Source organism: Eupeodes corollae, chromosome 1 (genome assembly GCF_945859685.1).
Source record: "Eupeodes corollae chromosome 1, idEupCoro1.1, whole genome shotgun sequence".
In the NCBI taxonomy this organism is placed as follows: domain Eukaryota; kingdom Metazoa; phylum Arthropoda; class Insecta; order Diptera; family Syrphidae; genus Eupeodes; species Eupeodes corollae.
In genome coordinates, this window is record NC_079147.1 from 102,597,750 (window position 1) to 102,610,251 (window position 12,502).

The window sequence follows — 12,502 nt, forward strand, 5'->3', positions numbered from 1 at the left end:
GTCTTCTTCTAAGACCGAGAACACATGTTGTTTGTTGTTTCCACCTCCTCTACCATGCATGGATTTTTTGTTTTCTCGCAATTTATCCTTTATGTGATAATTTAAATCTTTCCATACCTTCAATGCAAATAGAATTTGTATTCATTATGAACACGAAACTGATAGAAAGCTTCGACCTACCTTCTTACAACCATCCGACATTTTTACTGGAGGTCAAATATTAAGCACAACCGTGATTTCATCCCAAAGCTCCCTGGTTTTGGCCTTATATTCGGCAGCATTTAGAATTCCCTTTGCTATACCGCTATTCTCTTTTAGGAATTCTACGAGGGTCGCAAATTGCTTCGTGGAGGTATGTTTGTTACTCCTTAATCAAAAAAAAAATTATTTCGTTAAATATTAGTTTGATATTTTTAATTTAATTTATTTAAAAAAACACATTAAACTTATTTTTGTTTACATTTTGTTGCAATCCGCCACTATTACGCCTGTCGCTTTCAAAACCCACTAGAAGAATGACATTTTGTTGGAAAGAACTTTCGCTTTCCATATGGAATATAAAATCAGAAATCCGCCATTAAAAGCGATCCACCGCGCTTTCTGGAATCGGCCCTCTGATTCGGTTTTTTCAAACTTACTTTATGGTCTAAAGTGCTTTTTGATATCCCAAAAACTTGTGCAGCTTTCCTCAGTGATATTATTTTTTCCAACACAAATTCCATGGCCTTACACAAATCAGACTTATTTCGAGCTGATTCCTTTTTTTCTGGTAATAAATTTAATACTTATGTACATCGTGGAGCAATAAAAACTAAAGCACATTTTTGCTATGAAATTTGTTGTGTGCTAGTACCGTTACAATATTAAGCAGTTGTTTGTAATGGTGCTGCCACTTTAATACAATTTTTTGGATGGTAAAAAGTTTTTGTTTTAGTACTTTTGTTGAAGTTGTCCTATACTGCCCCCGTCCGTTCTAAACTGCACCCTCTCCCCTAATTTCAAATTAAAAAACCACGGCTAATGAAAAGCTTTTTTATTTAATCTTTAAAATTCGAAGTTAATTTTATTAATATCAATATAATAGGAACATTATGGTAAATCTGACTCATATTTTGAAAATATGTCATTCTAGGATAAAACATTTACATACATTTATAAATGTACAATATCAAAAAATTAAATAACAAGACTATTTGATAAATTGTTGTTTACAAACAATCAAACAACTCTCATAACTTTTTGTTTGATTTGCCGAAGCAAATACTCGAAGTTCAAACTCCTTATCGTTCGCTGAAGAATTTGCGGGAGAAAACTCTCCTACCATTTTGCAATTGCAAAGGTCTGAAATTGTTAACAAGTGGTAATCCTCTAACGTCCAATAAATGCCAAAACTTTTGTAACTGAAAAATAAAAAATAAAATTAATACTTTTCACACTTAAACAACATTTCTAAAGCTTACAGATTGAGATTGAACAGGAACAATATCTTCGAAAACTAGCCAAGTTACAGCTTGAGAGCATGGTGGAGTTGTCAATGAACCTTTTAAGTAAAAAAAAAACAATGGAAATTATAAACAAAATTATTAACTAAATAAATTTATTTATAGTAGTTACCTCTGTAAGTATAGAATTTCTTAGGATTAATGCCGCCCATCAATTCTCCTAACTTAAGTGGATTTTCGATTAATAGATCAGTATTTGGGAGCGCCAAAAATGGTAGACGGTCAAATATTTCATTTAATCCAGATCGTGGTACTTCTTGCTGGAAGTAAATAAGATTTTTAATTTATATAAATGTCAATAAATATGTTCAAAGTAATTTGAAACTTACGTCAAGTCCCTTGAACAACACACCCATGACAGCTAATCCAAATGGATCTTCACGGGCTTCTGCAACGGAGGCAAACTTAATATTTTTGCAGACAATGTGCATTTCCAAGTCATATTTCTGTCCACCCAATGCGTGCTCGGAGCCTTTAGTTTGTGGAGATCCCCAATGGAAATGCACACCCTCTACTTGATAGACACCATCTAATCCACCACCAGTAATGAAGGGATGGAATCCATTTACCGTCTTTCCAACTGCCATCTCAACTAATAATTTGAAAATTATCGTTATAAAACTGAAAAATGTTATAAAATGTTCTTATTTGTATACTTACTGGTATGGCCATTGTTAACAACATGAACGGGTTGAGCAAGGGGAACATTAAAGTTGTGGAAGGTAATTGGGTAAATAACCAAAGGATTAGCCTGAAATGACGGAAATACAAAATATTGTAGCTTACAGTTTTTAAACTTGTTAATGTGTATATTATATATTTTTTAATTTGTTTGTGAGATAAAAGAATTTCAAAATTAAATAAAAACAAAATAACTTACCCTTGTGTGGTCCAACGAAATGGGAGATTGTCTTAACCCAGCACATTGGGGTGTGTCTAAATTCCAGCTAATGGTATCATCATAGCTAAATCCACTGGCTAAAAAATGATAAAAAAAAGTTGTATATCGAGTTGATAATTTCAAAAAGTTGCTCGCACCCATAATAAAAGAAAACACTTTGTCTTAAAGAGATTAAAAATAGCGTCTTGTAGTAAAAGAAAATATAAAAAGTCACTTAATTCTAGTTACACGTTGTTTTAACACCTGTCAAATTCAACTATTATTCAAAGTGTCATAATATAAGTTACCATCACTCAGACACAAGAAATCTCGATAGTAAAAACAGAACAGGATACAAAACAAAAAAGAGCCTGGGATGCGACCCACGCTTTGTCTTACTTAAAAGTTTGTCTATATGTACTCGTATCAATTTTGACCAAATTTGCGTACTATTTTTTGTAGATTTTATTTTGTATGAAAAAACGGACTGTTGGATCTTTATATAAAAATTACTGAATATCGAAAACAATATTTTGTGTGAAATAAAAAAAGTTTGAAGCCAATATTTTTAATTTTTGAAAAGCTATTTGAGTCGAAAGTAAATTTTTATCAAGTTTTAATATTGTTTTTTTGTATCTTTTAATTTTTTGTAAAAAAAACTGTCAATTAGATTTTTCTCAAAATATGACTGAATGTTGACAACAATATTTGTTGAAAGATAAAAGTAAATTAAAGCCAATATCTACAATTTTTGAAAAGATATTTGAGTCGAAAATCAATTTTTACCAAATTTTATTAATTTTTTTTTTTGGTTTTTACTTTTTTGTAAAAAACTGTCAATTTGATTTTCTCAACATTTCTCAGAATGTTGAAAACAATATTTCTTATAAGATAAAATAAGTTTGAAGCCTAAATTTTAAGTTTTTGAAAAGATATTTGAATCGATATTCAATTTTTCCTAACTTTGAGTAATGTTTTTTTGGAGATTTTTATTTTTTATATAAAAAAACTGTAAATTCGATTTTTCTCAAAATTTTATCAAATGTCAAAAACATTATTCTTCGTTGCACAAAATTGTTTTGGAGATGAAATTATATTTTAGTCGTAAAATTTTGGATGTGACAATTTTTTTTTTAATTATAAAAAAACGGTTAAATGGATTTTTTTTCAAAAAATATACTTCTTTGATATAACGTTACAATATATTATACAAAATTAATTTCAAGTCTCTAGCGTTTTTGGTTCGTAAGATATTTGGGGTTAACCAAAATTTTCACCTTTTTTCAAACTGCTATGGTAAAAAAACCACTCCCGCAATTTTCTTGAGAGCCCTTTCTGCATCTTTCTGCCTTATTATCTGTATAACAAAATTTTTTTGAAATCGATATCTCTTCCGGTTCTTGAACGTACGGACGTACAGACATCTTTCTAAAAATCTTTTATTTCGACTCTAGGGACCTTGAAACGTCGATAAATGTCAAAATTTTCAATTTGACATATCGGACCCATTAGAATAACTTCCTATGGGAAGTTAAAAATATTAAAAAATATGAAAAAGAAAAAATCAAATAACACATTTAAATATGTGCACATTATAATATCAGAAGCCTATCAACAAATGAAAAACGCACCGAATTTGATACGGTTATTAGAAACATAAAATGGGACGTTATCGGTTTGGCGGAAACAAGAAGAGGAAAACGGACATATTTGTTTTCTATATTGGGCAGACCAAAGGCCTATATGGTGTTGGAATGTTTATAAAAAAAAACTGAAGAAAAGTATTAAAGTGGGAACTCTACACAACGAAAGAATTGCATCATGCGAGTTGGCGATGAACAAAACAGGTCCAGGTTAATGCTCCCACCGAAGCTTCAAACGAAGAAAAAATTGATTCTTTCTATGAAGATCTCAATAAAATTATCTCAAAATCAAGAACAAAAATTCTCTATTAATTGAAGATTTTAACGCTAAAGTAAACTCCGGAAACGCTGGTGAAAAAGGTACAATGGGAGAGTATGGATTTGGATCCAGAAACCAGCGTGGTGAAAAGATGATAACATGGTTATGGCAAAATGGTTTAACCGTCTGCAACAGTCTGTTTAAGAAAAAAACAAAAAATAAATGGACCTGGATATCTCCAAACCGTATAGTAAAAAATGAGATTGACTTCATAGTCACCAACAAAAGAAAAACAGTTCAGGACGTCTCTAAAATGTATGATGAGAAAAATTTACTTGGAAGATAACAAATCAATGAAAAAAGCAAAAGAACACTTTTCTAAAGGAATAGAATGGATGATTGCTTTAGATGACAAAAAACAAAAAATAAGGGCTAGAAAATAAATAAATATGTTCGCCACAAGTTTTTTTAAGGACCTATACCAATCAAAGTTTACTTTTGACCAAAACACTTCAGAAATGCCAAATTTGGATCATTATGGTAGCTTTCCAATGTTTTTGAATTCGGAAGTGCAAGAGTCGATCAACGAACTGAAGTCGGGAAAAAGCTTTGGAAGTGGCGGCATAAAGCGGAAATTCTTAAAACTGGAAAAAGCTCGATCTTAAATGCTTTAAGATTTAAATTTAATTAAACTGTGACAGTTGAAGAAATACCATATCAATGGACAGAATCAAACATAATCCTCATTCACAAAAAGGGTAAAAAAGAGAATCCTAAAAAATTTTGGAATTTTGTAAACTAAAAGAAAAAATCAGATGGCTTTCCAGTTAACTTCACTTACAAGAATCTTTCGTTAGATAAAACTGTTGATATCTGTAACGCTTTCGCAACAAATTTCCGGGAGTCCTTTGTTAATAGCCCTCAAGAAGTTGATGAAGTATATATTCATAATCTTCACCCCTTTTCGCAAACAATAGCTGTAGTCACATATCTGTGCTACAGAGTACGATCTTTTATCTGCGTTAAATGATGACTGCTCAGCCGGTCCCGATGGTATTCCCACGATAGTACTAAAAAAGTTTAGTAATGCTTTAGTTAAACCCCTTACCTTCTTATTCAAACTTTCTCTAAAAACAGGCAAATTTCACAGCATATGGAAGAAGGCATTTCAATTTTCAAGAAAAATAACAAGTCAGAAATAAGCAACTGCAGGCCCATTGCAAAGCTTTCTTGCATTTCTAAAGTATTTGAACAAGTTGTTTGTGAAATGTAGCATTTTTAGTAAAAATATCATTTGCGAACAGCAACATGGTTTTGTGAAAAAAGATCAACCGTTACAAATATCCTCACATTCTCAAACATATGTTCAAACGCTTTAGAACAAGGTTCTGTGTATACACTGATTTTTCTAAAGCTTTTGACCAACTTAGTCACGGAATTATTTTATTTAAACTATTAAAGTTCTTGGTTTTCCACCATTTCATTTGGATTAAGTCATACCTTGAAAAAAGATCCTATGAGGTAAAATTTAGAAATTGTCATTCTGTTCAGTAAAAAACTAATCAGTAACGTATTTGACTATTGTATATCACAGCAAAAACTCTGTCGTGTCTCCACATTTAAAGATTTAGGTGAACATTTCTGTTCCAACTTAGAGTTCACACATCGCATTCATTTTATTGTTAATAAGGCAAGTTCTTTGCTTGGTTTTATAAAACGCTGGACAAAGGAGTTCAATGATCCCTATGTTACTCTTTCTTTGTACAATTGTCATGTTCGTGCTTCTCTTGAATATGCTTCGCAGGTATGGACTACCTATTACGAGATTCATAGAAAACGTATTGAATCAATTCAACATAATTTCATTCGCTTTGCCGAATAGGGTCTTCCTTAACATTTTAGGTTGTTCTTTTAATTGACTATTTCAAGAACCAATATTTTAAGGAACAAATATAGAACGAATCTAAAGAAGTTTAAGATAGATTAATTCTGATTTTTCAAAAATTGATTTTTTTTTGGCGCATGGAACACAACTGGAATTGTTATTTTTTTCTTGTCATTGTGTTAATAGAACTGTCAAATTCCCAGTTAAATATTTTTTTAAATTGTGCAAAAAGGGGTAAATACTGGCCAAAAATAAATCAATTTATTTTGCCCCATGGAATGGAAAAACAGGGAAAATTTATGTTTTGACAAGTCAAGAATAAATTTGTTTATTTTACCCATGAAAAATCCCATAAGGGATTTTATAAAAAAAACGTTTAAAAAGCAAAGTTTTGCAATTAATTTTTCGAAACTGACATATTCCAAACTGTCAAATCCAAAATGTTGTTTACATTTTGATTTTACTTTTTGCTTTGAGTTATAAAAATTCGTTAAGGTTTAAAATTTTAAATAAAAACACAAAAAACATAAACTAAATTGAAAAAATATTAATAAAAATATAACAACACATAACTTATACCACACGAAGTAAAATTTTAAATATCACTTTTTTTTAAATTTAAAAGTACTTCTATTAAATTACCTGAAATTGGTATTATGAAGAAGCCAATTAATAAAAACTTAACACCAAGCATTATTACTTCAACAAATTTTTTTAATTTGAAACTAAACTTCTACTAAAGTGGAGCACAATACCCTAATGTCGGCCTCCCTATAATGTACCTGTCATTTATAGCTACCGAAAATCGACAACAGATGCTATAATTTGAATATATTAGGTATAAAAACCATTGTTTAATCTTTATGGAAAATGTGTGTTTTATTAATACACATGAGGAAAAAAATATAAGAATGATCAGATTAGGCTTTTTTGTATTTTAATTCTGTTATAAATTTTATGTACATAATATCTATGAGTTTTTAAAAAAATATTGAACTTGTGTTTGGCTTACAGTTTTGTTAGATGCGTTACTTGAAAACTAAACTCTTTCAATTGTAATCTTCTCGGCAATGATTAGAAATCAAAACATTTGCAGACATTTCACTATTTTTAAATATTTGTTTGATTGTTTTCTTTTGTTTAGTAAAGTTATAACAGAATTGTGTATTTAACATTTGTTAAAGCCAATTGATAAATAAAACTTTTAATTATTTTTATTAGCTCAAAAGAAGAAAACACAATTTGCCATAATCAATTTTCAAGGTCATTATTGTCTATATGTCAAATATCGACTACATGTGAATTGTACAAAATATATGTACATGTCAACTTTAAATTAATAGAATAACCATTTTCAAATATACATATTTACTTCAGTAGATTTTACTTTTTATTTATATACAATTGATTTTCGTTACTCTATATATATATGTACTTTTTTTAATGTTTTTGTTTTCTTTTTTGTATACAAAATTGTATTAGGCACATGTTGTTTAGTTGTGTACATAACACCTTGTTTTTCGATTTATTTGTTTAATAAAAAAAATAAACTTTATCAATTGTATTCAGAATTAAGCGATTTATAGTAGGTTTAAATTTATATTTTAAAATTAAAACGACAAATTTAAGGTAAACATGATTTGATACAAATATAATGGAGTTTTTCAATTTGTCAAAAGTTAATAACATAAATAAATTATATATATTTGAACAGTTTTTTTGAGCTGTCACCTGAATGTCAACAGTTTTATAAAGTACTTGGGTACATACTTCAGGGTGGGTCATAAATAAATTGATATTTTATTTCTTTTAAGAAGTTGATGCCTTAGAAACAGAGAAAAAGGATTAATAGCAGTACTAAGCTGTTTACACACAGAAAGAGACATTTTAATTTGTGCTGCATTTTTTCAGTAATAGTATTTATTTATTTCTTTTCTTTTTTCAATTCAACCTTTGTTTGAAAAATTATCTCAATCAAATTCAAGTTTTCAACCAAAATGAAATTCCAACTTTTTTTAACAATTTTCTAAATCAATTTAACGTACATAATGTTGCGTGCAATTTTCTTTTAAGTGATTTCTGATTTTGACGTTTGTAATTCATTAAGAGCACCCATTTTAATTTTGAATGTATGATAAATTCGAAGAACAGCTGACTTCAACTATCACACAGATTACAGAACCCGATGAGTGACTGCTAAAATAACAATTTGACATCGAAATAGTTAGAATGTAAAAGCTCCAAGGTTGCAAATTTCAAGATTGATTTTATGACAAAACAAAATTGGAAGCTAAATCGATGACTTTGAGCTTATGCTGTTAAAAAATGTATAGGTACATATATTAATAAACTTTGACAGGACAGCGCACAGAATTCTATACTTTATTATAAATATTTTGTTGTATTAATTATCTTCTAGAAACCATCAATCCGCGAACGTTTCTCTAAGTTTGATAAAATCAACAAGAACAAAACAAAACACAACATCTTTGATTTATAGCATGGATGTATTATGTATGTACATATCGTCGGCTTATTGCGAAAAGTCATTAAGTAACATTTTATTGATTTGGAGATAATCGAATTTTCATTTTTTAAATATTAAAGATTAGTTAAACAACTACTAGGGTAGCAGTTTTGTTATTTAATTTATGTTTTTTGGATTTATATATATGTCTTATACCTCAGACAGTTATGTTTAAAATTGAAAATATTATTTTAAATATAAAAAAACATAAAAAACTAGAACCAGGACGCACTTAGTGACTTTTTGCACTCTTTATTTTTTGAAAAACAACATTTTTGTATACGCTTGTAAGGAAAGTATTAAACGAAACAATTGAGAGAAATCGTTAATTTTTGAGTTGTTTTTATTATTTTATTAACATTAGGTACTAAAGGATTACAAATTAAAAATTATTCTTTCATGATTTCATCTTCATCATCGTCAACTCCAGGTTCTGGCATGCAGTCCCTTTTGTTGGAAGCTTCCGGAAGGGATTTATACCACGGATGAAGCTCCTGTGGAATAATCCCTTTTTCGCAAAGCTTCACAAGATCTTTTTTCTTTTCTTTGCTTAAAGGCAGCAACGTCTTGTAACAAGGCTGAATTATTTCCTTTGTTATTCGTGGTTGCCGACCTCTCGATGATGTATGAATTTTTTTCGTCATAGTCATAGCTGAACTCTATAACTGACGGAATAGATTTAGAAAATTTGAGCATTTTTATGCGAAGCCAATTTACCTTCTTCCCGTTCTCATCTTTAATTCTATTTGAAATTAGTTTGGCAGACAATGCTTTCAAATCGTAAAAATCAGTATAACGTAACTGCTTAACATGGTAAGGGTTAACATCCTTCCTTTTTCGAGAGCTTCTGGCGGATCTCATGATGTTCATCCAATCCGTAACAGTGTAACATGATCTATATTTTTTTTCATTTTCTATTGCTGAGTGCATGCTGTCGACCTCCATTTGAGATTGTCCGGACTCGAGGTATTTCTGTTCAATTACATGTAAATCCGTCTGCACCATAAATTGAAACAGAGCTGCAAGGTGCTGATTTCTGTTCTGACCCGCACTGGATTGCTGGATTCATTATGATGTTCAGGATTCCAAGTTTCATCCAAGGATTCTTGGTTTTCTGTTGCGTACGAAACGTCTTCAGCAAAAATTACAGGAAGATTCATAATATCAAATGATGGACTCAAGTCAATTATCTGGTAAGCTTTTTCGTTAGATTCCGCATGTCCAGTAATGTTATTATTTTCCTGCAGGATATTATTGTCGTTATTTTGTTTTATTTCATCTTCAACTTTATCCAGGTTCTAAAAAAAAATACACCTACTTAGGCTGATTGGCAGAGAATTTTCTCTTGCAAATCTATACCGGTCAAATTGTATGATTGGAAAAGGTAACTCATCTCTGAGTATACTAAAAAGTTGGTGCATCTTTTTTCGTAATACTTTTATTTTAACTAATATCTCGACAACGATTCATCATCCTTATAGTAAAAATATTTGACAGGCATATTTTTGCATTAAAAAAGAGCTTTTTTTTATCTCGGCTGACTGGCCAAATAATAACACTAGGCAACTAATTTTGGCATTGATATTGTGGTGACCAAATTAACTCATATAACATTTATTATAATATTCACTTAGTTTAAAGTTAATTCAGTTTTCTCATAGACCTCGATGTACTTATAACAAAAATTTCGCAATATCTCAAGACAATCTGAAGTTTAAAATACCTATAATGTACCTATGTTTAGTTGCCCAGTGTATTAGATACCTTACATGTACATACATTATTTCACAATATCGAATAGGTACTATTTATTCTTTTATATTAATACAAAATAATAGCTTTGATAATCATGGTAACTTACGGTAGCCTTATTTTGTTGTTGTTTCTCAAAAAGATCCAAGATTTTCTGACCTCTACTTGATTTTCTTTCCATGATTTATTCTATTTATAAAATTAATAATGAATTAATTATTTTTGTTTTACACAACACAATACAACAAGTATGCCGAACCTTTTACATTAAAATTTCACCACTTAATCTATAAGAAACTGCTAAGAACTTCCGAATGTTTACCGACAATTGCAATAATCTTGCTTTGAATTCGAATAGAATACGTATTTATTGACAGTTATCGAACGGGGTTTTAGTTTTTTTAAGTAAACACATATCTCATGGCCAACTTTTTCAGTGCAAAAAGTCATTAAATGCCACTTAGTGAGTTTTCGCACTATGTAATAATAGGGATTTTATTGCAAAAAGTCACTAAGTAACTTAATGACTTTTTGCACTATAAAATCATTACATTTTGTACTTAATGAAACCATTTTTTACAATTTAAAAGGATTTCTGTTGTTCTGATGCTGATTGAAACTCACAACTTTGCATTTTTAGATTAAAATCCATCAAAAGTGTACTTAGTGACTTTTCGCAATAAACCGACTATATATTAAATAAGCAATAATGAAAACAATACATACAAAATCTTCTACAAGGAAATGCGTCAAATCATTACCGGGAACGTTCCCGAAATGACCGTTTCAAATAAGACCACCCTTTTATTATACAGCGGCCATCTTAAATTCGATCTGACTTTGTCAATAGGAACATATTTGAGGTTTCTTTGTTATTTCGAGTCGTAAAAAAAGAATTTCATCAATAATTAAATGTAATAAATAAGTTCACGGAATGACGGACTATTGATGTACGCTCTACGAATAAAGATTAGAAAGATACTTCACATTTAGATATAATTTATTTGACGAAAAATACTCTGACAGCCGGCTTTGTTATTGTTCTTGCTTGTTCTTTGCTAATGTCTTCCTCGACTGACGTTTGAGACCGAATGGCTGGATTTACTTAAAATTATTTTTGATCGATTATTGACGTGTTCACTGAAATATCTTGTGCGGTGTTGGACAAATATTTTTTCATTTTCACAGTAAAAATAAATAATCTTTTAGTATTCTCTCTAAAACTAAATTCTGTATACAAAATACGGTGTAGTGAGTTATGACCGGGTTAAATACCTTACATTTTTCAATTAAATTTTGGACTGGTTGTTGAAGATTGTAAATTAGGACGCATTCCCTAAATGATTTTCTATGCGTGTATATTGATTTCATTTAAATTGGGGCTGTACAAAGAAAACAAATACCGAAATCATCCAAAAATTCCAAAACAAAGTCCTTCGTGGAATAGTGAATGCACCTTGGTACATAAGAAATACCGATCTACATCGTGACTTACAAATAGATATGGTTACAGAAGTTGATAAAAAATACGCTGTATCGCACAACCAGAGACTGCAAAGTCATACTTATTTTGAAATGGAGTCCGTCTTGAATATAAGAAACCATGTTCGGAGATTAAGAAGAACCAAGCCTCATGAGCTTATGGTCTAAAAAAAAGGGAAAGTATTAAAAGTTTAAACTTCCCCCAAAGTGATTGTACAAAGTTAAGAAAGAAAAATCGGAAGTCGATCCTTCAAGATTGGTCCTGATGAAGAGGTATTTTGGTATTTTTGAATATAAACTTAAAAGAATGTCGATTAAATTACTTACTTAATTTTTTGTTGGCATACCGACATATTGTTTCATACAGGCCACCTGTTTTGGCACTAAGGGAAACCCAAGTAGGTGAGGATTCCAATCCTGCTGAATTTTGTATTCATGGGTATAGCTTGGTGCCTTTATTCTTTTCAAACCATGGCCTCGCCATATACATTAGGAATGATATTGTTTATCAACTCTTACCATAAGATGGTCTTTACACCAATTCCTTTTTTAATTATATGTAGTTTAAATTC

The 12,502-nt window shown here is 30.2% G+C and overlaps 1 protein-coding gene and 1 long non-coding RNA gene across 2 annotated transcripts; both read right to left on the reverse strand.

Annotated features, from left to right (window-relative positions):
- Positions 1–1,018: 1,018 nt before the first annotated feature.
- LOC129941602 (putative carbonic anhydrase 3) lies at positions 1,019–2,258 on the reverse strand. The gene is made up of 5 exons (XM_056050274.1): positions 2,163–2,258; positions 1,832–2,094; positions 1,615–1,762; positions 1,461–1,540; positions 1,019–1,400 (listed from the first exon to the last, which is right to left on the reverse strand). The coding sequence occupies exons 2-5, from the start codon at positions 2,087–2,089 to the stop codon at positions 1,281–1,283; spliced, it is 606 nt and encodes a 201-aa protein (XP_055906249.1). The 5' UTR covers positions 2,090–2,094; positions 2,163–2,258; the 3' UTR covers positions 1,019–1,280.
- Positions 2,259–2,378: 120 nt separating this feature from the next.
- LOC129954058 (uncharacterized) lies at positions 2,379–6,963 on the reverse strand. Its single transcript, XR_008782633.1, has 2 exons — positions 6,812–6,963; positions 2,379–2,480 (listed from the first exon to the last, which is right to left on the reverse strand). It is a non-coding gene; the product is annotated as an uncharacterized LOC129954058 (long non-coding RNA).
- Between the last annotated feature and the right edge of the window lie 5,539 nt (positions 6,964–12,502).

Excerpts from the sequence above, each read along its gene's own strand:
- LOC129941602 (XM_056050274.1), bottom strand. The coding sequence starts at position 2,089 with ATGGCAGTTGGAAAGACGGTAAATGGATTCCATCCCTTCATTACTGGT. Across the intron at positions 1,763-1,831 it reads TGTTGTTCAAGGGACTTGAC|CAAGAAGTACCACGATCTGG; the intron begins GTAAGTTTCAAA and ends ATTTACTTCCAG. Across the intron at positions 1,401-1,460 it reads TTCCTGTTCAATCTCAATCT|TTACAAAAGTTTTGGCATTT; the intron begins GTAAGCTTTAGA and ends TTTATTTTTCAG.